This window comes from Citrus clementina, unplaced genomic scaffold (assembly GCF_000493195.1).
Source record: "Citrus clementina cultivar Clemenules unplaced genomic scaffold, Citrus_clementina_v1.0 scaffold_9, whole genome shotgun sequence".
Taxonomy (NCBI): domain Eukaryota; kingdom Viridiplantae; phylum Streptophyta; class Magnoliopsida; order Sapindales; family Rutaceae; genus Citrus; species Citrus x clementina.
The window spans coordinates 21,599,365-21,627,041 of NW_006261964.1; the positions used below are offsets into that span (position 1 = coordinate 21,599,365).

A 27,677-nucleotide genomic window follows, 5' to 3' on the forward strand; every position below is an offset into this window, starting at 1 on the left:
AAATAATTATTTTTAAAATAGTTTATTTTGTCATTATGATTACATGCACACACCCCATCTGCAAACATTGATGAAACTCTCGTTTTGTTATTGTAATCACAAATAAAAATGAAGATTCATGATTACATTTATTTTTTTTTTTCATCGCTTGTTTTGAATAATCTTTTTTGCCTGTAATGATTTATGCAGCAGCAAGCAGAATAAAAGTGAAAAAGCCAAAAATAAATAAATAAATAAATTCAGGGTCCAAGCAATCACTTAAGCATGAAGAAGATTATCATTTTATTGTTTTACATTGCACAACACTCGTACGTTTGCTTATTTATTGAGCATTTTACTTTCAAAGCACGAGAGTTTTAAGTTAAGAACTCAATATAACTTCACTATTCACAGAACCATCTTCCATTCTTATCCAGGACTTGAGAGAGAACGGCTGTTCTGTTATCTCCAGAATTCTAGCACCTCTGGGCCAATTTCCGTAGCCGCCATAACCAGTATGTCTAGCAAAGCAGAGCCATAGATTTTGATAGGGGCAGCACCAGTCCAATCCGTGGTTGTGTCCAACAAACACTGCCTGCATTCCATGTGAAAGCATTATAATTCAATAGGACCCCATTAGCAGCATTAAAGCAAAATAAAAGTCATTGCTTCATTTCAATTTCAATTTCAATTTTAGGGCCACACATCTGCATTGGTCCCTAATAAGAGGATTTTGCAAGAGAGGAAACTGTCTTCATAACAAAATACAATCTTAATGAAAGTTTCAGCATTCTCATTCAATGGTCATTTTCCATCTTTTCTTGACATTTCATCATCCATTAATTTCTAATATCTACAATTTAGGTGCGTCAATAACTGTTGTTCATCTCCTCACATTCCAAAACCATTTAAGCTTCAAGTACCAATTGAAGGAGCAACAGCAAATGACACATTTCTAGAAACATTTTTCAAAGATGCAGAAAAAAATTACTTTTCTTCCAGCTTTAAATGGAATTCCAAAAGTTTGGTGTTGGAGTGTTGGTTGGTTCAGTAGGTAAGTTTGTGATTATGTAATTAAAAAAATGGGAAAAAGATTAAAACTGGATTCCAAATAGATTATAAAAGTCAGTTTGAGAGGAGGCAGTTTTAGTTTTAGCCAAGGATGAGTTTATTGGTAATAACTCCTTACTGATCCAAGTTTACAGACACTTGTAACACCACCCACTGGAGAGCTTAATGGGTTCTTATCTTTCAGTAGGTAAAAGATGGTCAGTCAAGAAATATCACGGTTGAGCAAAATCAGAGTCATTATTGGTAATGCTTGTAAATGTTTTTGACATGTGTATCTTGAGTTTCTATAGACAGATGGCACTTTTACATGCATGATTTAATGTAGGTAGGTGCTTGCATAAGTAAGCACTTCGGTTAAGATCTCACCTTGACAGAAGTTCTTTTGACAAGAATTTTCATTATACCCATTTCAGCTTCTTGAGCAGCAACACTTTCCTTATTAATGGAACCCACACAAGGCTTGTGAACTCCAAACCACGGAGCTACCTTCTTATAAGCTTTACTTGGTATATGCCAAAAAACGATCTCAGGAACCCTGTCAGATGATATTTGTTAGATTGAATAGAAAGTAAACGAAACAATGAATGAAAGAAAATGTAAAATTGATCAAATTGTTTTACTTGAGGTAAATTTTAATGAAAATCAATTTGAACTAAGAATAGAAAAGAGCTCAGACTCAGATATGTTAACATGTAAAACATCCCAAATTTTCAGCTCATTTCATGATTCTCTCCGTATCTTGGCAACAAAATACCTAAATGAATTAGTTAGTTGATATTCAAAACTTTATATCTGTCCTGTGTAAAATATCCTTCAAATAAATCAATCTACCTTGAATCAGGATTGATCTCCTCAGCTTTATGTCGGAACCATTCTGCTTGGGCACTTGATATGACTTCAGGGTAGGAGCCACCGCCAGAATCTAGAAAATACATATAAGCCACAGCCATCTGTCGATCATGTGATGATGAGACTTGGAGAACATAGTTGGAGATACTCGGCCAAAGATCTTTAGGACCATTTTTAGAATGTGATAGCACATTATAATCTATCTCTTTCTTCATCAGCTCTATACGATGTGTGCCTCTAAAATCACACTCTTCTTCCCCTGGCATGGAAATTTTGACCCGCTTAGGAGAATCTAGTATCAATCTGCAATAAAAAGTTGATAACATCTTGTAAAAGCAACATCCATTTTGCATGTTATTCCAACTGACTTATTCACAACCATAAAGAAATTATTTCTCCCTATCTTGTGGGGAAAAAAAACACTTCAAGTCATTACAAAAATTAAGATCACAAATTCAAAGGAATCTTCATCACAAAAATTAGAATTATGCCAGCAATATTTTGAAATTGTGAATCAGAGTGTCACATTTACGTTCTTTAATTATCTTGACAAATTTCATCTTCAAATGAAGGCACGGATGAGTGCCAATAACAATCTATAACCATCGACTCCAAAATGACATCATTTCCCTCTAATGTTTTCATTGTATATCGTATGATTTAAAATTGTGTACCACAGTTCAAAAATAGGTAAATTTGCAAATGTCTTTTTTATGTATTAATCTATTATTGACAAACTAACCTTAAGAAAAATTGATTAGTTTAATTATACAGAGGATATTCAAGGATCACACCTTTATTTGAAGGGGAAACGTCATTCATAACTAAAGGAAAGTAATTCTAGGTATTCAGTATTAACAAAACAGATTTTAGTTTGACAAGTCTTATTCCAAGTTACAATGGGGCATCTATGGGACAACAAATTTATTCCTGCAGAAGACCAGGAACCTGATGCAATGCAGGCATGATAAACCAGTCATTTCCTAGCAATGACAGGTTTTCACTGATTTACATTTACCATAGTTAAAATCCAAGCTGACCTGAATATGACGAATTCACTGCAGGGCAAAAAAGTTGAGGAATTCCAGAGTCTGAAAACCAGTCTAACGGCCACTCAAATGGGGCATCATCATGGTTTCCAAATATACTGGCCCATGGTATGCCCCTCACTCTTGTTGGCGAGATTGCTTGATCCCAGTACAAGCTTGCGTTTGCAACTGCCATGTTGTTGGCCGTAATGACATCTCCCAGGTATATGACAAAATCTGCAATGACAATTCATTTCCACAAAAAAAAAAAAAAGAAGAAAAAGAAAGGCAAGTTACAAGAAAGCTTAGTCTGTGTTTTGCATCATCAGGGCGCTCGATTTGGGTGTATCTTACATCCATTTTTGCAAGGCATAGCTTCATATTTTATAACACCAGATTACACACTAAAAACAAACTTCTTCCCTGTCTGGATTTAGAGGAAACTTGATAATACCCAATTACCAAACGATGAGTGAAGACTTTTGTGAAACTAAGAGGGCCAACAGTGAGTAGGATGGCAAAAACCCCGGGCGGATCCGGGCAATGCGGCCCGGACATATGTTTTTATCACCGGACCGGGATTTTTTATCTGAACTTAAAAAATCTAAATTTTACATTACATAATATTACATATGTATATTTTTTTATTTATTTTATAATTTTTTAAAATCTTTTTTTAATGAAATTGGTTTAAAAATATAAACCTTCAATGATTAAAATTTTAAATATATGCAATAAATGGATTAAATAAATAAGATTATTTAAAATTTTATATATATATATATATATGTATTACAAAGTCCGTCGGGACTTTACTATCGATGAGAGATCATAATGCGGAAAACACAAACTTGGTAAGGCTATAACATAAATACCGTAAACATAAGGGGGCCTCATACATAGAAAATATACTACATGCAATTAGAAATTAGTGAAATTCATCAAATTCAGCCCCTCCCTATGTTCACCTGGAGTTTCATGATCAAGCACCGTCGACATGACTTTAACAGAGTTGAAATCCTGGAGTGGGCCCCAATCCGTCCACGCGTTCTCTCCAAAATGCAAGTCGGCGAACAGCGATATCTTGAAGGGCCCACCTGCTGCTCGCATGCGAAGATGATCATTTTCCGGCGTCGTGCGTAACCCGATAGTCTCTTGGGGTTGACTGAAGGCGAATCCGACAGTCAGAACGGCTTGCAAGTGTACATACAGATTGAGTACGGATTGTACGGAGAAATGGGTCAATGACTTGCCCATTTTGTCCCATGAAGTTCAAGGATAATTAAGTTTGTTTTTCAGCCGTGCAAAATGGAATGGGAGTAAGTATATTCCTTATTCTTGGCGCTGGGGAATAATATCAAAATTACTGAAACGTCCTTCATTTGATTATTTTCTTGTAAAAAAATTAACATTTTTAACTCTCCTAAAAAGAAACTATAATTTTTTTTATCAAATTAAAAGGAAAAAAATGATTTTTTTTCTTTTTTTTGGTAATCTTAAATAATACTAAAATATCCCAAAAATTACAGTATGCCTGGCGGGCATTTATTGTCCCTTAAATTTCTCTATAAATCTTTTAAAATTTTAATGAAATTACATTAGTCGAGTCACATTAAGTGATTTAAAATTTAAAAAAAACACAAATTTTTATACAGTAATTAAAATTTCAAATATTTGAATGGTGAAATACAATTTCTTATTTGTAAAAAATCAACTCTTATTTTATTTTATTTTATTTTATTTCATTTTTTAACAACATATGGAAGATGCATGCAAATTAAGTAGTCAATGTAACTTGACTATGTACAGCACCATCTTCCATCCTTATCCATGACTTAAGAGAGAAAGGCTTTTCAGTTATCTCAAGGATTCTAGCACCTCTAGCCCAATCTCCATAGCCACCATAACCACTATGCCTTGCATAGCAGAGCCATAGCCTTTGGTAGGGGCAGCACCAGTCCAGTCCATGGTTGTGTCCAACAAACACTGCCTGCAGCATTAAGTCCATGTCAATTAAACATAAATACAATTCAATATGACCCCATACATGCACTCAAACAAATTTCAGCTACCCAATATTAATGAATTACTTAAAATGGCTTTTTTATATAATTTTTTTCTGTTAAAATATACATAGTTATCATCTGTTCTTTACTTGTTGCATTTAATATTACAAAAGCAATGACAGGAATGTTCCGAGTAGTTTTTGCAACAAATTTGATGAATTAGACTTACTCATTTCAAACTATATGGACTGAAAAAGTAAATGCATACTAATCAAACTCACCTTGACAGAAGATCTGCTGACAAGAATGTCCATTATACCCATTTCAGCTTCTTGAGCAGCAACACTTTCCGTATTAATTGAACCCACACAAGGCCTTTTGATTGCAGACTTTGGAGCTACCTTCTCATAAGCTTTACTTGGTATATGCCAAAACACTATCTCAGGAACCCTGTCAAATAGTTCCTTGTCTCATTGAACAAACGCCTTTAAAGAAGCATACAGTAAATTGTTATACCTTGAATCAGGATTGATCTCTTGAGCTTTATGTAGGAACCATTCTGCTTGGGCACTTGATATGACTTGAGGGTAGGAGCCACCACCAGAATCAAGAAAATACAAATAGGCCACTGCGATGTTTGGGTCATGTGATGATGAGACATTCAGGACATAGTTTGAAATACTTGGCCAGAGATCTTCAGGACCCTTTTTAGAATGCGAAAGCACGTTATGGTCAATCTCTTTCTTCATTAGCTCTAGACGAGGCGTGCCTCTAAAATCACACTCTTCTTCCCCTGGCATGGAAGCTTAGGTGAAGCATATATCAAACTGCAATAACAAGTGAAAAAACATCATTCATACCTAAGCCTGTACTAAGCTAGTGTAACTTGTGTTTAAGAAGGCATTGCAGGCCAGTGGATCAATTCCTAGATAGCAATTACAGGTTCATTTCTATTGACTGAGACTTATTAGCATTCTTTGAAACAACAGACTAACCTGAATATGATGAATTGGCCTCTGTAGGACAGTGAAGTTGTGGAATTCCAGGGGATGAAAACCACTCTAATGGCCACTCAAATGCTGCATCATCGTGGTTTCCAAATACACTAGCCCATGGTATGCCCCTGGCCCTTGTTGGAGAGATAGCTTGATCCCAGTACAGGCTTGCATTTGCAATAGCTATGTTGTTGGCCGTAATCACATCTCCAAGGTATATGACTAAATCTGCAATATCACTCAGTTCATTTTAGAATAAGTAAGAAAAAAGAAAGCAAGCGTCTGGAAAGCTTTAATACTAGATGAGAAAATAAAGCAGTGACTTGAACCAATTTTCTCTAGTAAGGCAACACTGCAAAGCCGATACAATCTAACAAAATATAATATAGGATCATATTGGTAGATTTTCTTATTCATAACTGGTCAATTTCAAAATGACATATATACAAAGAATGATGATATAACCTGGAGCTTCATCATCAAGCACAGTAGACATGACCCTGCTAGAATTTACATCCTGCAATGGACCCCAATCCGTCCACGCACTCTCTCCAAAATGCAGGTCTGCAAACAGAACAATCTTGAACGGTGCACCTGCTCGCATCTGTGCATTAATTTCCGGTGTCTCTCCAACAGTCATGATGGATGGTAAGTATAGATACAGATTAATCAATGATAGAGCATTCCAATGATTCAATAACTTGGCCATAATGAAAGAGTGAATGAGTACAAATTTGTTGCTGCTGCTGTTTGTTTTGACTTTTGAGGATTATTAGTTGGTTGGTTACTTGGTTTTAACGGAATCATTTTTCTTGGAAGTTCAGAGTATATTCTTGGTGGTTGTCCAAAATGATAAAAATTACTAAACAAGCTTTTATTTTATTATATTGTCTTTTACTGGGGTTTCTTGTCGGTTGTTGAGGTTAGTAATAGAAGTTGGAATGTCCTTATCATCTAAATCAAGTCTCATAAGATAAGTAAAATAGATAAAGATCAGGGAAACACAATTGTACACTTCTTCAATCACAATACTTTTTACAGAATGTTCTTTTACAGTATATGGATAGGTGTGTAGCAGATGATGTACAATGGTTTACGCAGCAGTAACAAACTGAGCTGCATAATGAATGAAAGAATGTAATGAATAAAAGAAACCCTTTTTCTTGCTAGTACTGGGATTCATGGACTGTCTGGAAAAGGAGTGATGTCCCGGAATACCTGCAATCTGTTTACCCTCATCGTCCCAGGCATAGAGTTATTGAACTTCAAACCCTTGTTTGGCAGTGGGGAAGAATAAAAGTGAACTTTTGGTTCTGGGCTCAGCTGCTGATCAAAGCATAAAGAACGCCTAGCTTTTAGATTTCTTGATGGTAAAGCAGCATTTCTGGATGCTGCATGTCCATCCTTGAGATCAAATGAGTCTTCAAGCTTTTGGCTTAAGTAGTCTATCTGGTTCTGTGCACAAGAACTTGGATAAACTATGTTGGAGTTCAGATTTTCGTCTTGCTCTTCGTTTTCTTCTTCCTCAACCATGTCCGCCCAACTCTTTTTATCCGTAGTTGCAATGCAATCCAGGCTTGACTTAGTTTTTTCTGCAATAGATTGTTGCAGAATATCTGAAATATTATCGATGCTCTGATTACCAATGGAAGTAATTAATCCCTCTATGGTATTATCAACAGCCATGCTGGGTCCTGTAGGCAATGTGGTAGCTGAGTTACTCCCTTCTATAGCCAATTTCTTCTGGTCATCACCATTTCCACAAGTATTCATTTTCTGCATTTCATCCAAAATATACTGTGAGCCGGATTCCATCACCATATGTTTTGTTAAAGCAAACCCATCAGTTTTCCAACAAGTACTTTTCAAGTCTCTGTCTACTGCTGTTCGCAGAGGTTGTTTCACTGGTTCATCTTTCACCTGATCATTATCTTTCCATGATCTCCTTGTCCAGTCTTCACAATTGGGTGAAGGCAAAGCATTTTTTGAGTTTGGCAATCCAATTTTTGATTCATCCTTGGTTGGAACTACCAGTTTTCTTTTAACAAAGGGGATGGCTTGTGCTTGGTGATTTTCAGTGGGTATAGCTTGCTCAAATGTCAGTTTGAGGATTGAACTTCCAACTGGTTTCTCTCTGCATCTTGCTACTCTCTGATCTTCCATGTTATGCTCACGTGAAGATGATCTTCTTGGCTGAGTAAATAGAACAGTACTGTAAGTGTGTAAAGTTTTCTCAGATGACTGATTGATATTTGAACTTCCAATTGGTCCCCATCTGTCTTTCCCCTGTTCCCCATCACTGAACTCCCTAAATGGTCTTCTTGGTTGTGTAAATAGAACTTCAAGATTCCTTCTAACGGCAGCTGGGGAAACATGTGCTTCCTGGTGTGCAGAACTTACTCCTATTCCCGGTGAGCTACCGCAATTTTTCTTCATTGTGCTGGCTAAACCAGATTTTCCATGTGGATTTCCAATATAAGAACCTCTCCTCCCATTATCAACAAACAAGGGTAGAGAAAATTGAGAAGCTGCCCTTGGTCCAGATGACATAAGTTTCAAACTCCCCTTGTCATATCCAAGGAAACCGTGCTTATTCTCATGATGGTTTCTGGAATAGGCTATCCTATCTTGTTCATTTAGTATTTCCTCATCATGTCCATTTGCCAGGCTTCTGCAGACACTGAAAGTAGACAGATGATGATTTTGACCTTCACTGGTTGAGCAAGTAACTTGAGGATTTGTGCGTCCATCAGCAGGCAATGCAAAAGGTCTTTGGTTTTTCTGATCGTCACCTACTTCCAGCTCAGTCAGTTTTAACACTGATGGTGACTCCAATTCGGTCAGCATTTGAATTGCACATTCAAATGATCTAGTATAGGAAGTATCCATTTGTCTATTTCCAGCTGAAATTTTTACTGCCTGAAGCAGAGATTTGGCTTCTGTCACCCTGTTCATGTGCATCAAACAGATAGCAAGATTGCATTGCTTGTTCTTGTCCACACCTAGAGATAGAGCTTTCCTGTGACAAATGTTGGAGTTAAAGGGTATGGTACAACCATACATATATAGCTAAAAAATTCCTGTCAATGAAAGGATTTACCTGTAATACTGTTCAGCCATTTCAAAATTGTTTTGCTGCATATATGCCCATGCCAGGTTCCCAAGTATTCTGCATTGTTTGGTGTACAAAATTAGATAAATGTAATAAGATATTCAGTGAAAATAAGCAAGAAGAAAGGGAATTATAAGTAGAAGCAAAATTGACCTTGATTTCTCTTGTTCGACAGTTATTTGAATCTTCTTCCCTTGCGATCTTGCCATCTTTGTCTTCACTCCAGCAAAAGCTATTCCTTCTTCAATGTTCTTCAGTTTGTTTTGAAGCAATTCAATCTCTTCTTCAATCCTCCCAGACCTCTGCAAAAACAGCATAACAATAATAAACTAGTGGATCTACACGAAGAGCTGCTTGAAAAGCTATAGAAGAGCAATGAAATCAACATAACAGCATCACTGCAAGTGATTGATTTGGCTGTACACCATGAGATTTGACCACATTAGTTGAACATAAACAAGAAACCAGGAACACAATATTAAATTCATACTTTACAGCTCCATAATACCCCTTAAATGTGCTTGTGGCTGAGCAAAATTAATCTGACAACTGTCTATTTACACTCCGCTTGTAACATATATTACCTTTCTCCAAAGCTAGTACCTTGTTCTTGAAATAAATAAATAAAACATGGATCCTTTAATCGGAAATACTGAAAATTCATTGAAATAATGAAGCCAGTGGAAACTCAAAAATTGGGCACATTTAGCCTTAAAAGAGAATTCTCTCTTCGTGACCAGTTTCCAAAAAATTAAGAAAAATCTTCTTGAATTGATGGAATAAAAAAGTATCAATTGCTCCACATTTTCAATACAACAGTTCTGTTGCAGAATCTTAAAAATTTCTCTCACTCGCTTGCGCTCTGCAGAAACATGGCTATATAACAGTACTAGACTCTTTTAATACATTCTCAATTAGTTGTATGAAATTATAAAATGCAACCATATCATCAAACGAGATGAATATGTTATGACCTACCTTTCAACCTTCCTATAGTATATTAGGTTATTCAAAATGTCCGTAGATATTAAATGGTGTACATGCAAGAAAAAGTACTCATATTTGACCATTCATATCCGTAACTCATATTTTCAATACCAACTAGTTCAAGATCAGCAAACTATAAGGAATGACAAGAGAAATATAAGCAAATTATCAAAAGAGAATGATGTTTTACTTTGTAAAGTTCAATTAGGACATTGTCAAGTGACTCCTGAGAATCATAAGGGCAAAGATGACGAAAGGACTTGACCGCCTCAATTGCCTCATCTGATCGATCCAATTGTTTCATCACAACAGCCATGTCTTTCAAGGCACTGTCAACTCGGTCCCCAGAGTTAATAGCAGCCCAGAACAAGGAAACTGCCCTGCTTGGATCTTTGTCTATCAACTGTATTTCAAAAAATCAAAAATTACAAAAGATACAAACAGAAGCAGACTTCCACTGAAGAATTCTAAAACCCTTAATCTTGAACATTTATGCATTCAGCTATTCTTGATATTAAGCTCAACAACCCAAAAGTAAAATTTTCATTTATAAGTAAAATGCAACAAAGATAAAAATAAAAGTTCACAATTCATTTGTTCTTGTTATCTTGGATTTTTCCTTCAAAAAGACTTAATGCATGTGGGCAGGAATCAAAAACAAGAAAGTGCCTCCTAACCCCATTTTCCTTTTGATAACATTCAAGAATCAAATTGTTTCCAAAACTTAATAAATAAACATGAACAAGAAATTTAAGCATAGATTAATCAAAAAATTGATAAATAAAAAGAAGACTTTTCACCTGAATATGTTTGGCCCTGACATAAGGAGAATCACCGGAAGGCACTTTGTGAATGACATGAAAGATGTCACCTTTTTTGTTGTTCACCGGTGTTGACATTCTCTTCCTCTCCGAAAGCGGCGATGGCAAGGACCGTTGCTTCCTCCACGTAGGCGGCGGCGTCGAGAAATTTTTGTCAACGTGGGGCCACATGCTTGGCTTCTTTGACAGAGAAAATGATCCACTGCCTTTTTTCCCGGGAAAATCTTGAAACCCTTTGATTGAAATTAATCACATTAAAGGCTAGTAGAGTGAGTGAGAAAGGAAGGGAACAGTGATGTGTTAGTTTCTAGGGAAAATCTTGAGACCCTCTTCTTGAATACCCGAGAAAGCTTTCGGGGATCAATGGGGAAGTGGGGTTAAATTCATGTGGTAAGAAAATCACTTTTCTGTTGCAAGAAAATGATAATTTTTCTTGGAAAGTGAGAGAAAGTGGAGAGAGTGATGATGATCTTTGAATGAGGAGGTGCGAGTTGTGAAGAAAGAAGACAAAGTAGCCGTTTATATAATTACTAGCCGTTGCCCGCTTTGGGGGGTTTCGTTAATACGGCCACAAGTGTGATTGGCACGTGCTCCAGGAATTAATTTAACCCGGAAACCCGAACCCGATAAACTCATATCCCAGTTAGGAAACCCGGATCCGAACTGCTAGGGTTTTAGGCAAAGGCAATTTACACACAATTCATTCCAAAACAGAACCAAAAACTTGAACAAGCTAATTACTTAAGCTTCTCTGCAACTACAACTTAAATTATTTAAATTTTGGGTAAATTTTACGAATAACTCATAATAAATTCAATTTAATTTAATTAATGCTCTCTCATTTGATTTCTAACGATTGATTTTATATCAATTTGTTTGTGGATTAAAAAAAAAAAAGTAATTTTGAAGGATGATAGCAGCAGTATCGTGGGTGCCCAAAGGGGCTTCGAAGGCCGTGCCTGAAGAGGCTGAGCCTCCATCGAAGGAAGAAATTGAAGAGATTATAAACAGCGGCGCTTTGGAACATGAAATGTGAGTTTTTTTTTTTAATTTTAATGTTGTTACTTTGCATTCAGCTTCGTATTTATTGATTGCTTCTGTTGCCTGTATGATGGAATTAGTTGATTTAGAAACATAATCTGGAGAGAAATTACAGACTGACAGCTTATTGTAGCTAGAGATGTTGTTTTAGCTTCAGTAAAAGGATACATTGGTTTCATAAGTAAAGTTCGTATTTCTGGAAACTCAGAGCAATAATCATGAGTTTTCAACCTTATTCTCGTGAGAAGGATTATGTTGGCCTAATCTTGACATTCGTAGTGATATAATGGACTGTTATTTTTTTTTTTATTTTACGGAAACTGAATATGTAAACATAAGGTATTAATTGAATTATTTATTGCATTAAGGATCGCAGTAAAAGGATGCCAAAAGTAAACAAAGTTATTATAATAATACTCTATAGCTAGATGATGCTTTATTCTTTTCCATAGGATGAATAGACTTGCACAATGGATGCATATATTGATCACTTGTTCCTGATCAAAAGATTTGTAAGAATATTTCTCTGATTAATATTTCGTCAAATTGTATAATCATGAGTACATACGAAATTGAACAGCAAAGTGTGAATGGTGGTCAAAAATTAGATTTTGGCAGTGGAATGATTGGTTAAGGTTACTATGATTATTTTCATTTGTTCAGTGAAGATGATCGCAGTGAGGATGATGATGAAGATATGGAGGTTGAGGATGAGGCCAAGCAGTCTGATGACGCCTCCCAAGCGGTAGCTGTCGCAAATGCACTTGGAAAAACTTCCAAAAGCAAGAATTCGGGGACTAAATTTGATGATATTACTGATGGCTTGAAGGAACTCGACATGGACCACTATGATGATGAAGATGATGGTAGCTTCAAATGGCTGTTCTTTGATTTCTATTCTTTTATTTCCTTTGTTTTATTTCATTTTCAAAAGAGGGGCTGTAACTCATATGCCTGATAAGTTGGAGGATGGTTTGTGGTGTTTAAGATGTCAAAGAAGATTAGCCATTGTGTGAATTCAAGGCTTGAAGAAATACTAAGACTATATCACAGTTGTTTTCCTTGCCACAAAATATCAAATGCATCAAATACTTCATCTATCTGGTTGATTTCAGGTGTTGAGATATTTGGCAAGGGGCTTGGGGACCTTTACTATGCAAGTAATCAAATGGATCCCTATCTAAAGGACAAAGATGTAAGCACACAACTTTCTTTTGATGCGATTTGGCTTCCATTACCTATTTGGCTTCTGATGCAACTACAACTTCCTTGTAGGATGAGGATTCTGAAGATCTTGAGGACATGACCATTAATCCAAATGATGCAGTCATTGTTTGTGCACGTAATGAGGATGATGTCAGCCATCTCGAGGCACGTAATGCATATACTCTCCTCCCTCTCATGTGCACATTCACATGCACTGAGCATGCAAATACTCATGGATTATTGACTTTAACAGGTCTATATACTTGAGGAATCAGATGGTGGTGATCCGAATCTGTATGTTCACCATCATATCATCATTCCAGCGTTTCCCCTTTGCATGGCATGGCTTGATTGCCCACTAAAAGACCGAGAAAAAGGTTAGACATTTGTACTTTCTAGCTGGTATTTCTATTGCATGAGCTTAATGTGTTCAATTGCAGTAATGCTGGCAGCCAGACAGAGACGGGAAAATTAAAAAAAAAAAATCTTAGTCAATTTTTTAAACTCCTTTTTCTTTTAATTGTAGTAATGTCGGGATCCAACTACCCTCGGGCAAAAGGTAGTTTGGTTGTAAGGTCAAGGGATTTCTGGATATCAAAAAATAGGACATTTTGGGTTGCCCTTTCTGATCTACCAGGCAGAAAAGGAAATATGTAGTTACCTTCAAATAATTACTTCGTTGCTTTTTATTTTCGTCTTTTCAATTTTGGTGATGGGTTGAGAATGGTGGGGATAATACCATTGATGGTACGCTAACTAGGAGAAGAATTTTACAATGTTATATTTTAGCTTTCTCTTTGAGTGAACTCCAATTATTCATGAGGATCATGTCATGAAGCATTGCAATATTAGCAATTTTTGTTTTCTACTCAGATTTTATTGTTTCATTGCTTGTTGCAATTGATTTGCTGATGAATTATTTCAATTGTTGGCAGGGAATTTTATGGCTGTTGGCTCAATGGAACCTGCCATCGAGATATGGGACCTTGATGTTGTATGTGGATTGTGGATATCATCATATCATGAGTTTATAATTTGACCAAATTATTAATAGGGACATTATTTTGAAGTCTCTTATCATCTTCACTGTTCTCAGATTGATGAAGTACAACCGCACGTTATATTGGGTGGCATTGATGAGGAGAAGAAGAAAAAGAAGAGTAAGAAAGGAAAGAAGGTTGGCTGCTACTAATTTCATTCTGTGTTTAATGCTCCTCAAACATTCAATTTGAAGCAACATCCTTTTGTTACATCTACTGTGCCTGTGTGGAGGTCTTCATTAAGATGACTTTTGAACTTGCAGTTTATTGATTGTGTTGTGACCTGCATTTTGCTTCTTCTGATTACGTTAATTTGACGTTTCTATGCAGATTTCAGCTTGACTAATATTTTTATGAATGCTTGCTTCTTGCTTTACATGCAGTCGTCAATTAAATATAAAAAGGGTAGTCATACCGATTCAGTGCTTGGTCTTGCTTGGAACAAGGAGTTCAGGTTTGTTCAATGTTCATAGTATATACTGTTCTTTTGCTTGTTACCACCTTCATGCACCGGTGCTTGTTATTGTCCTTAACCCTTTTCTTCTCCCTCCTAATCCAATAAAACCAGGAATATTCTTGCTAGTGCAAGTGCTGATAAACAAGTTAAGATATGGGATGTGGCTGCAGGAAAATGTAATCTCACCTTGGAGCATCATACAGATAAGGCAGGGTTTTACTCTTGCACCAACGATCTATCATTAATTATTACAAAATGATCTAGGATTACATTCGGCTAAATTTAGGTTACTTGTATTATTAAATTTGCCCAAGTTTCAGTTTCCTACTATTCCTTTCAGGTTCAAGCAGTTGCATGGAATCATCATTCGCCCCAAATTCTTCTTAGTGGATCTTTTGATCGTTCAGTTGTCATGGTAATTAATTTGCTATATATATATATGTAAATCCTTCATAGAAAGCTATCAGTGAAGTGAAATGGGAAATTCAGGAGTTTAACGTTTCATCGAGTTAATAATTTGTAATTTGAAGATATTATGTTGATATCTTTTCCATTCATATGCATTGCAGAAGGATGCAAGGATATCTACACATTCTGGTTTCAAGTGGGCTGTTGCAGCTGACGTAGAAAGCTTGGCATGGGATCCACACGCTGAGCATTCATTCGTGGTTTGTACTTTAACCTTTTATTTGGACCATCCTCTTGAAGTTGGTTTCTAGTGTGCACTTCTGTGAGTGTGTGTACCTATGTGTATGTGCTCAATAAAATAATTTGTCTCATAAGTCTAGATTCTGGTATATTTATGTTTTAATTGAGAGGCAATAAAATTTAATTAATTTCATTTACTTGTCTTCTTAGGTGAGTCTTGAAGATGGTACAATCAAAGGTTTTGATATTCGGACAGCCAAATCTGATCCAGATTCTACATCACAACAATCAAGTTTTACCCTTCATGCACACGACAAAGCTGTTTGCACCATTTCTTATAATCCATTAGTACCCAATGTACATTTTTATCCTTTTCTCAATTTTTTTCTTTTTGGGGGGGCTCAAAATTTTTCTTATTTATTCAGTATAGTAATTACACTTACGATTTTCTGCAGCTTCTGGCAACTGGATCTACAGATAAAATGGTAAGTTCTTTCCTATTTTTCTGGGCCTCATGGACCTGTTACACCTGTCTGCATGTGAAAGGGTTCCATGGTTTTATTGAGCTCTTCATTTGGTGCAGGTGAAACTTTGGGATTTGTCAAACAACCAACCATCATGTATTGCATCCCGAAACCCTAAAGCAGTAAGTGATTCTTTCCTTAAAACCTTGTGAGTGCATTCTGTGTAACTCATGATTAACTCGAAACAATTTGAAATGAATTCTTATACTTGTTCTGGAATTTTTTAGGGAGCTGTTTTTTCAGTTGCCTTCTCGGAGGATAGTCCATTCGTACTAGCTATTGGAGGCTCCAAAGGGAAACTGGAAGTGAGTGCGAAAATCTTACAAATGCTCTCAATTATAATACTTTATATATATATATATATATATATATATGGTTACATGATGATGAATAAAATTCCTGTAAAATTTCAGATATGGGATACGTTATCCGATGCGGGGATCTCCAATAGATTTAGCAAGTACAGCAAGCCAAAAAAACCTCAGTCTGTAATTTGACATGATCAAATGGGACAATCAGGTCCACTGGTGCCTGCATAGTTTTGGAGTTTATATAATAGTGCAAATGTTTTGTTTGTTTCTTTAGTTTCGTAATGGGTGTTTGAGAGTCAAAAACAGATGTACATGGAAAATCAAAAAAAGATTTTGTCCTCCATGTAATAGAAAATGGCTTAAATTTCTTCTTCTTTTTTTTTTTTTTGGTTAAAAATTAGAAATTCTGAGCATTTCATTTCATGATAATTTAAGCCATTTTGAGAGTCAAAAACAGATGTACATGGAAAATCAAGAACGGATTGTGTCCTCCATGTAATAGAAAATGGCTTAAATTTCTTCTTCTTCTTCTTCTTCTTCTTTTTTTTGGTTAAAAATTAGAAATTCTGAGCATTTCATTTTATGATAATTCTTCTGCTTTATGGGATTACACCAATTTTGCTCATGTGGTATGCGTTGGCATGTGACACGTCTTCATCATAGATTTTTTTTTTTTTCCCAATCAAAAGCTTATGTAAAAATTCATCTCAAATGAGATAGTATGTGATACGTTATTGATTAATTGGCAAATGATGGTTTATTTTTTGAAAATAAATTTGCTGTATTTCTTATGTTAACTGGATGAGTTTATTCCAAATGAAATTTTAATAATAAAATTTGAGTAAGTATCACTAAGTGTTTTTAATTATTTATTTTCTTTTTTAATTATTTATTTTCTTTAATACTGTATCAAGTCAAGGTTACAAAACTGAACACGCACTAAACCTTTTTTTTATTTATTTATTTTAAATCTTCAAAAAAATAAAGTCGAAATTTCTTGTAAGCTTTCTTGGTATGATGAAAAGGCAAGTTCCAAGTTTGAGCAAAGACTCGCGTCTTACATTACCTCCTTCCTCTTCTCCTAGAAGAAAAGTAAGTCATGCTTCTGGTCCACTCAAAGGTTGAATAAAAAGGTTGTATGTATGTAACTCAATTTTTTTCCCCCCAAAGATAGTGGGTGCATAAATTTTAAATTAATTTTGAGCCCTTAATTTTTTATTATAATATATATACATAGATATATACAGATTTATGTTATCCGCCTAGTCACCCTTGGTAATTGAATCTAATTGTACTTTTAACTCAATGGTAAGAGGTTTTTTATAATTGAAATCTTAGATAAGACGGCTATTTCATTTTTTTCGTATTGCAGAAACAATAAGAATTAGAAGTGTTAAGATTTTTATAATCTTAGTGTCGAGTTATTTTTTCACAAGATCTCCCTTACACTGTTGTAATCGCAATCGAGTTTGACCACTAAGTTCGAGATGGATTGGCGTGGTCACTTTACGCCTAAAACATTAGAATATCTAACCATAAACGAAAAAAGGTGTGTGAGAAAAACATATTGCCTAGGAATGGTTGGTTAAAAAAAAAAATGAAGAAGATTCAGGTTATGTCTTTTAAGACTCATCTTTCTTCAGCTTTTCTCAATCACACATAGATCAAATAATTATTAGAATAAAATTTTGAATATAAATTTAAGGTGTTGTCAAAATTGGTAGAAAAAAGTACCCACACTTTCTCTGATCTCGGGTTTTTCTTTTTCTAATTGATAAAATTACCTTTTTATTTATTAAAATTAACAATCCATTTAATAATTTTCATTACAAGAAGCATATTCAGAAAGTGTCAAAAAAATTGAAAAAGAAATACTGTCCAATAGTTTGCCAAACCGATCTTTCCAATTCGGTAAGTTTTTCTAGTCAATTATCCACAATTTTATTTCAAAATTACCACATCTGCCATGGCCAATCACCAAAATTAATTGGTCCGTAAAGGGTAGATTGGTCAATAAACAAGAATTGGGCCGCAAGGAATTGTCCTTGTGAGTGGCAGCTTTCTTCCTTTTTCCAGACGATTTTAATTTTTTTAACTAGTAAAATATCAAACAGCAAAGCGACACAGTTATTCCGCAAAGTGATTTTCATTCGTTAATGAAGGGTAATTTGGTCATTCCGACTCGTGTTTTCCAGCATCAACAGTCAGGACAGTCGCGTCGTGCCGCCGACTCATCTACAGAGATTAGGCTGCTTGGTCAAAATTGGTCTACCCATCCCATCACTCGCGCGTGTAACATACACTCCCAAACCGCCTTGCTATTTAAAGAGAAATTAATTAGTATTATTATTATTATTTTTTGAATTTGCTCCAACAACTGTGGAGCTTTGCGAACCTAAGGTGCAAGCGAAGATTAACTCATTGTTGAGATCCTTTTCGTTGATAATATTCAATAAATAGTAATTAAAGTATCTTTCGATCCCAATTTAGTAAAGAGACAAAAGAAAAAGGTTTGACTTAAGAAAGAAAAAAAAATGTAAGTAATTAGGTAATGCTTAGTTGAATTCATGCAACTTTAAGGATTTTTTTTTTTTAGTTCAACATGAATATTTACTTATTAAAAAATAATTTTATTTCTTAATAAAAAAATAAACCTTTCATTACGAACCAAAACAACAAAAAATACATCGTCACAAGAACCAACAGCTGATCTAGCATGTGATTTGCAGGGTTTCATAGGACCAGCTCAAGATAATGTTGGGCCTTAGACAAATTTCAAATAAATATTGCAATTAAAATTTATTTTGTTAAATTGTAAAACTAGAAACTAATGTTTATGTTAATGATTAAAAAAAGTAAGTATAGTCTAAAAAATGTAGATTAATGTACTTCTTTTGGTGATTATTTGTGAGAACTTTCAAGTTATTGTTCGACTGATCTCTGGACTGTATTACAATTGTATAGATCTAAAATTTTAGATTATAATATATTTTTAAAATTGCAACAACTTTATAAAAAATATTGAAAAAGAAAATGAATACGTGATGAGATTGCATAAGGATTCAATATTAATCCAATTTTTGTGCTTTTTATATTACTTTGTGGATTTTGATATATTGAAATAGATAGACACTATACTTTGAATTTTAATGGGTCATTAAAATATATTTACAAAGAATTTGGATGGATCTTGATCATATATTAGAAAATAAAAGAAAATTTATTTCACTTAAAAATTTTACTTTTAAAGCATAAAATTAATGTATAAAAAATTGATTTATCCTAAATTGGGGCCTCAATTTTTGATAGAGCCCTAGGCAATTGTCTAACTTGGTTAAGGGTTGAGCCTCTACTGGGGGCTCAAGTCTCGGTGGCCCCCAAAATAAAAATCTAAGAATAAATGGATAAATAAGTATTTTGTATTTCAAATTAACCTATATTAAATCTATTAATTTAGCCACTTAAATTTTATAAATCTATAAAATTTAAACTTTAATTTTTACAAATTACAAAAATCTACTTTTTATTTAGAAATAATGATAGCCCACCACTCAAAATATTTTTCTATTCTCAAAAGTAGGATTATTTTCTCTAGTTTCTATAGTAGAGCACGTTTTCAATAATGCAATTTGTGAAGAATCATTTTGAAATAGGATGAGATGATTAGCTTTGTGGTTGTTTACATATGAAACGATACATTTAATTTTATTGATAATGAGGCTATTGCATAACATTTTTAAATATGAAAATACATTGAAAACAATTACAAATGTATTAGCAAGTATTTTATATATTCAAATTTTTAGTTTTATATTTTCTTATTATTTAATCTAACCCTTTTCAAATTATTTTTCTGAATTTTCCACTTACAATAATGAAAAATATTATATTAGAATAGACTGAAATATAATACTTAAAATAACCTAAACCTCAAACATAATTTGTGATTTAATAAATATTTAATCTCCTTCAATTTCAAATATTTATAAACTCAAAACCTGATACAACCCCGTCATTAATTTGTTGCTTGGCAATAATAAAATGTAGAAAAATGATTAATTTTTAAAAAATAGGAACATAAATAAAAAGGTGAAGTGTAGCGAAGGAAGGGCAGAGCACGCTCGAAATAAGAGCGTGGGAAACGACAAACTTCACCGCCTCTGACGCAATGTCTTTCTTATCGCAAATGAAGGGGCGGGACTCAGGACCACTGTGCAAATAATGTACAATTCTGTAATTAGACTAAAAACGAGGGCTATAAATACTAAAGTAGAGATTTTGTGAAAATCCTTAATACTTCTTTGTTTCGGTTTTCGATAAGCAGTTGGAAACGAAAACAAAAACAGAAAAACGAAAAAAATAAAATAATTTTTTTTAAGAAGTTGCCATGTTGGTGATGATCACCTAAAATTCTCCTCAAATTTCGGCGATTACCTGAACAATCAAAACCATCTTCTTGACCAAATCTTTCATATTCATCTTCTCATCTCTTTCACAGACCTGCAACTCTCTCTTCTTGTATCTGCTGCCTTTTGGCTTTATTGTATAAAATAAAAAATAGATAATAAATAAAACAAAAGGCATAAGTAGTGAATTTGCTTCTACTTAATTACTTAACTTGTTTTGTCTGTCAGAAGAGTCCTGTTTTTGTTTGTTCGTTCAAAATGGATAGCTGGAGGAGGCCAAAAGGTGATTTTTATCATCATCATCATCATCATCAACAAGAAGTTCAGGGCACACAACCAAGATCACACAACAGAAAGCCTCCTCCTCATCGTATGTTTTAATTAATTAATTTCTTTCTAAGATTTTTTTTTTGTTTTTTTGTTTTCGTTAATGGGTTTTTTTGTTTTATCAACTGGGTTCTACTTAGATTTTATTATTGTTGCCTCTTTTTCTTTTTTCTTTTTTAATGATGGTTACTCTAAGATGCGTTTCTACTCCTTTGTTTTGTGAACAAAGAAATTAAAAAAAAAATGGTGGTTTGGGTTGTAAAATTAAAGCTTATATGCTTAAGTTTAGATATGAATTATGATAAATGTATAATTTGCTATGTGCCTAGCTTTTTTCTGCTTGTTATGGAAGTCAAATATGGGAAATAGTTTGGAGTACCAAATATGTGTGATGAATTATTTTGGAAACTTGACAGATTACTTAGTTTAGGATGTGAAATGCCTGAATCGGCCATGTTGTAGTTTCCAAGGAATTTTTCTGTATTTGTTTAGCCTATTCTTCTTATTAGTCTTTACTCTTTTTTTTTCCCTGCTTGTTATTTTCATATGCATTTTAGCTATATTTGGCATAATTTTTGAGGACCTGTCTCTAGTTGTCCCCTGTTCAAATTCTTTTCCTTCTAGGAAAATGTGGCTTTTAGTTTTTCTTGATCCAGCAGTGATACTTTGTCCAGGTATTTTGCCTAGCAGAACAAACCAAAAAGCCCCATTTTTGGATTTGGCTTGCCCAGCAATTTTCTGGGGCAAAATAGCTTGTTGTATTTGATCAAGTGGAAACTCAGGCATGCAAGAATTAACTGAATTTTACATTTTTTTTTACTTTTCACTGCAGCTAATTGGCGACCTACTGTACCTTTGTGGGAGAAAAAGTTCTGCACTTCAGTTGGTTCTGTTCCATGGGGAAAGCTTTTAGAAGCCAAGAGGTTTATGTACCTCTACGAAAATGTTGTTCAATGGAATGACTCTGCTGTTGAAGAGGCATTCCACAATGCTAAAACCCGGTTTTGGGCTAAGATAAATGACCTTCCCTGCGACATATCATTGCCTGATCCTGATGTTTATATTGATGAAATTGATTGGAACTCCGACGCTGACCCTGAGCTGCTTTTGGACTTGGAACGGGAACCAAAAGCTACAGAAGAGGTTGATAAAGATAAGAAGGTTGTGAATCTTAATAGTGCTCTCCTCTTGAATCAGTCATTTTCTTGCACTGGATGGGGGGATTCAGAGCAGAATTTCAAAAAAGGCACTGACTTGTGTGTGGCTCCTATTCATGGAGACTCTGCCCAGAATGCCAGTACTGGTATTTGTGAAAATCCTTGGGAGTGCAACGGCAATGAAGAAAGAAAAGATGATGGATGGGGTAATTGTTGGAACAACTCGTGTGAATGGAATCAGCAAGATAACAGTTATAATGAGTGGGAGAATAGCTATAATGAGTCGAGTAATGTGAATTACGGAAGAGGTGGAGATTGGGAAATATGTGACGGGTATAGCAGGAAGAGAGGAGGCACGGGTTGGAACATGTCAAGGTACAAAACATCAAGATTCCAGGGTGATGACTACAACCGTATGGATCGTAGATGGAAGAGTAGAAGAGGATATAAGAGGTCTAATTTTGTTTGTGAGAGACCACTTCCGGGTGGAAAACATTCTCCAAGCCAGTGGAACTCAATGAATTCTTGTGGTCCAATTAGCCATAATGGATTTGGCAAAGCAGGAATCTCATGGGGTTGGGAGAAACAAGTTTTGTAAGCAGTTAGGTATATAATATAGTTAGTATAGGTAGTCTGGTTTATCATTAAATTCATTTATTGCCCTGTGTCGCGAGTATATAATACAGATGAAACCAATTTGAGGAAGTACTGGTTGTGTTCGCATCATGTTTAGTTTGTTTAGTAGACTCATCCAAGGTTTTGAAAATTGTTTGATGTATTGGAAGGTGGGCATTGTTGTAGTGCTGGGTATCTATGTTGAGTTTGTTCGCTGGCTTGGAAGTCTTGAAAGAGTTGAGAGGATCAACCCTCATCAAGATGATTGAGGTTTTTGGATGAGTCTGGAAAGTTTGATGTGTTACATAATTTTGATCAAACAATAATATGAGGTTCTCTTTCAGTAATTCCCATATTCTCTTTACTGCTTAGGAGTTATTACGTTGATGAAGTTTATTAGCTGTGTCTGCAAACTCCTATGTTGCATGTAGGTCAGCATACACAAATAATGTTGGTGCAAGAATCAAATAACATTGGTATAAAATCAAATTATATTGGGCAGCATAGAGGTGAAATGAATATCTAACACAGTTTCAAAAGCGTGTGGGTTTTTTTTTTTTTTTTGTCTTTTATCTAAAATTGAATACAACTTACTATCGCCAATTTAAATGCATCAGGTTATTTTTTCTTTCCACCTTGAGTTTTTTTTTTTTTTTGACAACTTTCCACCGTGAGATTAATTGTGAGAAATTTGAATTAATAGATAAAGTAGAAACGATTTGATTTTTATTTGAAAAAAAAAAGAATCAAACTGAATGTCATAATTTTATTTATAAAAGAAACTCTTATCAATTTTATATAATAATTGGTACGCATATAAAGTTTTGCCCCTTTTTTAATTAAATATTCTTTAAGAAAAAAAATCATAAACAATTTCGTTTAAGGAAAAAAAAACAAAAATTATGCAGTTTTATATCATCAAATAATGTAATTTTGTTTTTTTCAAATCTAGCTCAATGGCAACTAAATCTCTTATTTGTAATAAAATTTGTATTTTTTAGAGATTAATTATGAAAAAAATGCTAAAAAAAATGAAATGCTTATATAGGGTTAAATACAAAATTAAAATTTTAGAAAGAAACATATATGTCCAAATAGACAATTGTCAAGTCACAAAAAAATTTAAAACTCTCTCTCTCTCTCTCTCTCTCTCTCTCTCTCTCTCTCTCTCTCTCTATATATATATATATAAATGTTCTAATACGAAATTTTTAAAGTGTAACGTCTGGGAAAACACATAAAATCCAAATTATATTTAAAAAATCTTTGTAAGCACATATTACTCCTTTTTTAACAACTGAAATCAGTTTCTTTTTTTTTTAAAAAAAAAAGAGAATAAAAATCATCCAAAAAAAATCAAAAATCATTTAAATAAAATTTCATCAAATGGCCTCCAAATTTTTTTAATATATCACATGTACACATTTAAAAAGAAATATATATGTCCAAATAGACAATTGTCAAGTCACAAAAAAATTAAAAACTATATATATATATATATATATATATATATATATATATATATATATATATATATATATAGAAATATTTTAATACAGAATTTTAAAGTGTGGGAACGTATGGGAAAACACATAAAATATGCGATTTAAACACTTTAAGTTTTAAACTTTTAAAATCGCGTGGTTTTAAAATTTTTCCAGATATTTTCCGTACTTTATGATCTCAGGTCAAATATATATATTCATTTACATTTATACATAATTTTTTAAAAATCAATATGTTTTTTAATTGAGAAAAATATGATATCATGATCGGTAATTACTGCATAAAAAATAATATATAACTAATCCTTGACCATACAATACTACAAATGTACTCGAAACAAAATAGCTCAGTTTAGTGTTCAATTTAAAAATTAAAAGGTTATTATGGTTATAGATATTAGGGCTAGTGGGGTAATAAAAGTTTACTCTTTTTTTAATCATTTTTTTTAATTTTTTTTAACAATAAAGAAATTGTTTTTTTTTTTTTACATATTAATGTTTTTTCAAATTTGTATGTCTTACTTAACTCATTCAAAGAGAAGGGACTCAAATTACCAGAAAACGAACCAGTGAAGTGAACATCCGTTCGTCTTCTATTGTCACAGTTTAAGGTAAACTTTTAGTTTGTTTTCTTTTTCTTTTTCTTTTTTTTTAAATAATTCGGTTTCTGAAATCAATAATCGAGATTTAGGGTTTTAGAGACTTTGCTTTATGTCTTGTGGGAAATTAACTGAGAGCTGGAAGTTCTTTGAAAGGAAATTAATGCCTGAACTAGTTCTGATTTTAGGGTTTTGATTTCACTTGCATATTTTCTTGTTCGTACGTGCTCTCTTGTGCACTATCTTTTTGATGCTTTGTTCCTGTCTTTGCCGAAGCTTGTATTTGTTCTGGCATTGCTGTTTTTCAATTGAAAATGCTGTTGGCTTTAAACTTAGGAAATTGAGCTGCAATAACTGACTACCCTAATTTTATTTTACATTTTTCCACTCGTTTGGGTTTGATTTTACCAGTATTTGATGCACACGTGCACACATACTTTTCTACTTTAACTTATGAGTTCTTTCGGTTAGGTCTCATGGCGGCTGAAGAGGAAAACCCGGTATCAACTTCACTGCCAGTGTCTTCCGCTGCAGTCCCTGATAGTCAAGCACTGATATCTACAATTGAAGTAACTCCATCTCAACCGGTTCAGCCTATTATCCCACCAGTTATCCCACCTATGGTTTCGGCAGTTGTGCCTCCTATTGCTCCGATATCCACAATTCCACCTCCTCAAGTTCCTGCTCCATTAGCACCACTTCCTGTACGCCCCCCGGTGTTTAAGCCTCCAGTGCCAGCACAGAATGGTGAGGTCAGAACTAGTGACTCTGAGTCTGACCGTGATGAACCTGGGCCAACCCGGGCTTCTGCAGTTGAATATGAGATTTCGGAAGAGAGCAGACAGGTGAGGGAGCGACAGGAAAAGGCAAAGCAAGATCTGCTTATGAAACGGCGTGCTGCTGTGCTAGCAGTGCCCACTAATGATATGGCTGTCCGTGCTCGACTTCGTCGGCTTGGAGAGCCCATAACATTTTTTGGAGAACGAGAGATGGAAAGGCGGGACAGGCTGCGGATGCTTATGGCAAAGCTCGATTCTGAAGGGCAGTTAGATAGGCTGATGAAAGCTCTTGAGGAGGAGGAGGCTGCAGCAACTGCTACTGGGGCAGATGTTGAGGAAGAAATGCTCCAGTACCCCTTCTATACTGAGGGGTCAAAGGCTCTCTTGGATGCCAGAGTAGATATTGCTAAGTATTCTATCGCGAAGGCAGCAAAGCGCCTACAACAAGCACAGAGGAGAAGGGATAATCCCGATGAATCTATTGATGAGGAAATTGATTACGCTCTTAAAAAGGTGGAGAGTTTGTACCTCGATTGCACGGAATCTGGGGATGATCGGCCACTCTCTGGTTGTTCCTACTCACGTGATGGAAACCTGCTTGCAACCAGGTATCTCTCTCTTTCTGTTCCCCAGTATATTTATATTACATTCCTTCAGACATCCATAACTTTGCAATGTTCAGACTACGCTTGTCATGTTAAGCAATGTTTTGTTTCTACTTGAAGCACTCACTTCTGTAATTAAAAGAGCCAATTTGTGGCCTCAGGAGCCCACTTTTATTGGTTCTTGTCATGAGAAGGCCACTCCGATTATTTCTATTTCTCACATTATTTTAACATTGCAATTTATAAATAAGTTGCCAACTATTGAGTGTATGCTGTGGTTGATAATTTACACATCTAGATATCAAGAAAATCAGAAAGTCTGGACTTAAGTAAAATTGACACAGACACTCACAAGGACCATGAATCTCACTGATTATTATTATTATTTTTGTCTATAAATAAAGCTTGTAACTCTAAAAAAAACCACCCATTAAACTCTCCAAACTACTTGGCTAAAGAATCTGGAATACTGCCATGTTCTTCTAGTTAAGTAAACAGTTTCTTTTCTGTATTTGAAAGATTGCATATGATGAATCTGTTGAACTAGTTAATACCTTTCTCTTCTTTTGGGTTAGAGGATACATATTCAAGTTACTTATCGGAAGTTCAGCTGAAAATTGCAACCCACATTTGGTATTAATTATGACTTTACATCAGCGCAGAAAGAGTCCATTTACAATCCTATCTGAGAGTAATTTGAGGTCTTTCCTTGTTTTTCTTTTGTTAGCTCCTTGAGTGGAGTTGTTAAGATATGGAGCATGCCAGGATTGCAAAAGTTCTCTGCCTTGAAGGGACACACAGAACGCGCCACTGATGTTACATTTTCGCCTGTGAGCAATCATGTGGCTACGTCTTCTGCTGACCGGACGGCAAGGTTGTGGAACACTGATGGATCTCTCCTGAATACTTTTCAAGGCCATCTGGACCGTCTTGCTCGAATAGCCTTCCATCCATCAGGGAAATACCTGGGGACAACCAGCTTTGACAAGACATGGAGACTGTGGGATGTAGATACCGGAGTAGAGTTGCTTCTTCAGGAAGGGCATAGTAGAAGTGTCTATGGAATTGCCTTCCACCCTGATGGATCTTTGGCAGCTTCTTGCGGACTAGATGCTTTGACACGTGTTTGGGACCTCCGTACAGGGAGAAGTATTCTTGCCTTGGAAGGCCATGTGAAGCCAGTGAGACTTCAGTCGTTTTTCTGTTCCTTTTCTTTTATAATTTAATCATGATTTTATTTCATTTTATGCTATTGGTTAGCAATATAATCCTGATTGAGTTGTATCTCTGCTCTGCTTTTCAGGTACTTGGTATCAGTTTTTCACCTAATGGATACCATCTAGCAACTGGTGGTGAGGATAATACTTGTCGAATATGGGACTTAAGGAAGAGAAAATCTTTATACGTCATACCAGCACACTCGAATCTCATATCACAATTGAAGTTTGAGCCTCAAGAAGGATACTTCTTAGTGACAGGGTCGTATGACATGACAGTGAAGGTGCATTTGTCTTGTGGCGTAATTATTATTTTTTAAGAAAATCGATTATTTGAATTATAAGTTCTTCATTTATGCCTCATTTAATCTTACATATTTCCTTTCCAGGTT

At 34.8% G+C, this 27,677-nt stretch overlaps 6 protein-coding genes across 6 annotated transcripts in view; 3 read left to right on the forward strand and 3 right to left on the reverse strand.

The window, feature by feature from the left end:
• Positions 1–209: 209 nt before the first annotated feature.
• On the reverse strand, positions 210–4,230 carry LOC18031470 (probable inactive purple acid phosphatase 16). The gene is made up of 5 exons (XM_006421125.2): positions 3,896–4,230; positions 2,940–3,164; positions 1,882–2,158; positions 1,417–1,585; positions 210–574 (listed from the first exon to the last, which is right to left on the reverse strand). The coding sequence occupies exons 1-5, from the start codon at positions 4,182–4,184 to the stop codon at positions 362–364; spliced, it is 1,173 nt and encodes a 390-aa protein (XP_006421188.1). The 5' UTR covers positions 4,185–4,230; the 3' UTR covers positions 210–361.
• A 474-nt stretch (positions 4,231–4,704) lies between these two features.
• Positions 4,705–6,637, reverse strand: LOC18031991 (probable inactive purple acid phosphatase 16). The gene is made up of 5 exons (XM_006421128.1): positions 6,394–6,637; positions 5,929–6,156; positions 5,450–5,726; positions 5,215–5,383; positions 4,705–4,917 (listed from the first exon to the last, which is right to left on the reverse strand). The coding sequence occupies exons 1-5, from the start codon at positions 6,635–6,637 to the stop codon at positions 4,705–4,707; spliced, it is 1,131 nt and encodes a 376-aa protein (XP_006421191.1).
• Positions 6,638–6,927: 290 nt separating this feature from the next.
• On the reverse strand, positions 6,928–11,326 carry LOC18033327. Its single transcript, XM_006421129.2, has 5 exons — positions 10,828–11,326; positions 10,218–10,430; positions 9,194–9,342; positions 9,029–9,097; positions 6,928–8,947 (listed from the first exon to the last, which is right to left on the reverse strand). Exons 1-5 carry the CDS (start codon positions 11,017–11,019, stop codon positions 7,108–7,110), a joined length of 2,463 nt encoding a protein of 820 aa, XP_006421192.1. The 5' UTR covers positions 11,020–11,326; the 3' UTR covers positions 6,928–7,107.
• Positions 11,327–11,564: 238 nt separating this feature from the next.
• Positions 11,565–16,442, forward strand: LOC18031557 (uncharacterized WD repeat-containing protein C17D11.16). Its single transcript, XM_006421132.2, has 17 exons — positions 11,565–11,632; positions 11,747–11,880; positions 12,553–12,755; positions 13,005–13,084; positions 13,165–13,260; positions 13,349–13,472; positions 14,031–14,089; positions 14,192–14,272; positions 14,519–14,589; positions 14,704–14,800; positions 14,933–15,007; positions 15,162–15,260; positions 15,451–15,597; positions 15,696–15,725; positions 15,824–15,886; positions 15,992–16,069; positions 16,178–16,442. Exons 2-17 carry the CDS (start codon positions 11,759–11,761, stop codon positions 16,259–16,261), a joined length of 1,509 nt encoding a protein of 502 aa, XP_006421195.1. The 5' UTR covers positions 11,565–11,632; positions 11,747–11,758; the 3' UTR covers positions 16,262–16,442.
• Positions 16,443–20,390: 3,948 nt separating this feature from the next.
• On the forward strand, positions 20,391–23,074 carry LOC18031503. Its single transcript, XM_006421133.2, has 2 exons — positions 20,391–20,851; positions 21,641–23,074. Exons 1-2 carry the CDS (start codon positions 20,740–20,742, stop codon positions 22,561–22,563), a joined length of 1,035 nt encoding a protein of 344 aa, XP_006421196.1. The 5' UTR covers positions 20,391–20,739; the 3' UTR covers positions 22,564–23,074.
• Positions 23,075–24,597: 1,523 nt separating this feature from the next.
• Positions 24,598–27,677, forward strand: part of LOC18033580 (U4/U6 small nuclear ribonucleoprotein PRP4-like protein) — a 4,820-nt gene continuing 1,740 nt past the window's right edge. Inside the window, exons 1-4 of the mRNA XM_006421134.2 lie at positions 24,598–24,696; positions 25,156–26,071; positions 26,796–27,249; positions 27,372–27,571. Of these exons, the coding sequence (XP_006421197.2) occupies positions 25,161–26,071; positions 26,796–27,249; positions 27,372–27,571 (1,565 nt within the window). The 5' untranslated portion in view covers positions 24,598–24,696; positions 25,156–25,160. The remainder of the gene's footprint in view (positions 24,697–25,155; positions 26,072–26,795; positions 27,250–27,371; positions 27,572–27,677) is intronic.

Excerpts from the sequence above, each read along its gene's own strand:
- LOC18031991 (XM_006421128.1), bottom strand. The coding sequence starts at position 6,637 with ATGGCCAAGTTATTGAATCATTGGAATGCTCTATCATTGATTAATCTG. Across the intron at positions 5,384-5,449 it reads GAGATCAATCCTGATTCAAG|GGTTCCTGAGATAGTGTTTT; the intron begins GTATAACAATTT and ends ACTATTTGACAG. Across the intron at positions 4,918-5,214 it reads TCAGCAGATCTTCTGTCAAG|GCAGTGTTTGTTGGACACAA; the intron begins GTGAGTTTGATT and ends TTAATGCTGCAG.
- LOC18031557 (XM_006421132.2), top strand. The coding sequence starts at position 11,759 with ATGATAGCAGCAGTATCGTGGGTGCCCAAAGGGGCTTCGAAGGCCGTG. Across the intron at positions 11,881-12,552 it reads GGCGCTTTGGAACATGAAAT|TGAAGATGATCGCAGTGAGG; the intron begins GTGAGTTTTTTT and ends TCATTTGTTCAG. Across the intron at positions 15,008-15,161 it reads TTGATCGTTCAGTTGTCATG|AAGGATGCAAGGATATCTAC; the intron begins GTAATTAATTTG and ends TATGCATTGCAG.
- LOC18033327 (XM_006421129.2), bottom strand. The coding sequence starts at position 11,019 with ATGTGGCCCCACGTTGACAAAAATTTCTCGACGCCGCCGCCTACGTGG. Across the intron at positions 9,343-10,217 it reads TCCTAATTGAACTTTACAAA|AGGTCTGGGAGGATTGAAGA; the intron begins GTAAAACATCAT and ends CTGTTTTTGCAG. Across the intron at positions 9,098-9,193 it reads GTCGAACAAGAGAAATCAAG|AATACTTGGGAACCTGGCAT; the intron begins GTCAATTTTGCT and ends CAAACAATGCAG.
- LOC18031470 (XM_006421125.2), bottom strand. The coding sequence starts at position 4,184 with ATGGGCAAGTCATTGACCCATTTCTCCGTACAATCCGTACTCAATCTG. Across the intron at positions 1,586-1,881 it reads GAGATCAATCCTGATTCAAG|GGTTCCTGAGATCGTTTTTT; the intron begins GTAGATTGATTT and ends ATCATCTGACAG. Across the intron at positions 575-1,416 it reads TCAAAAGAACTTCTGTCAAG|GCAGTGTTTGTTGGACACAA; the intron begins GTGAGATCTTAA and ends CATGGAATGCAG.
- LOC18031503 (XM_006421133.2), top strand. The coding sequence starts at position 20,740 with ATGGATAGCTGGAGGAGGCCAAAAGGTGATTTTTATCATCATCATCAT. Across the intron at positions 20,852-21,640 it reads CAGAAAGCCTCCTCCTCATC|CTAATTGGCGACCTACTGTA; the intron begins GTATGTTTTAAT and ends TTTTCACTGCAG.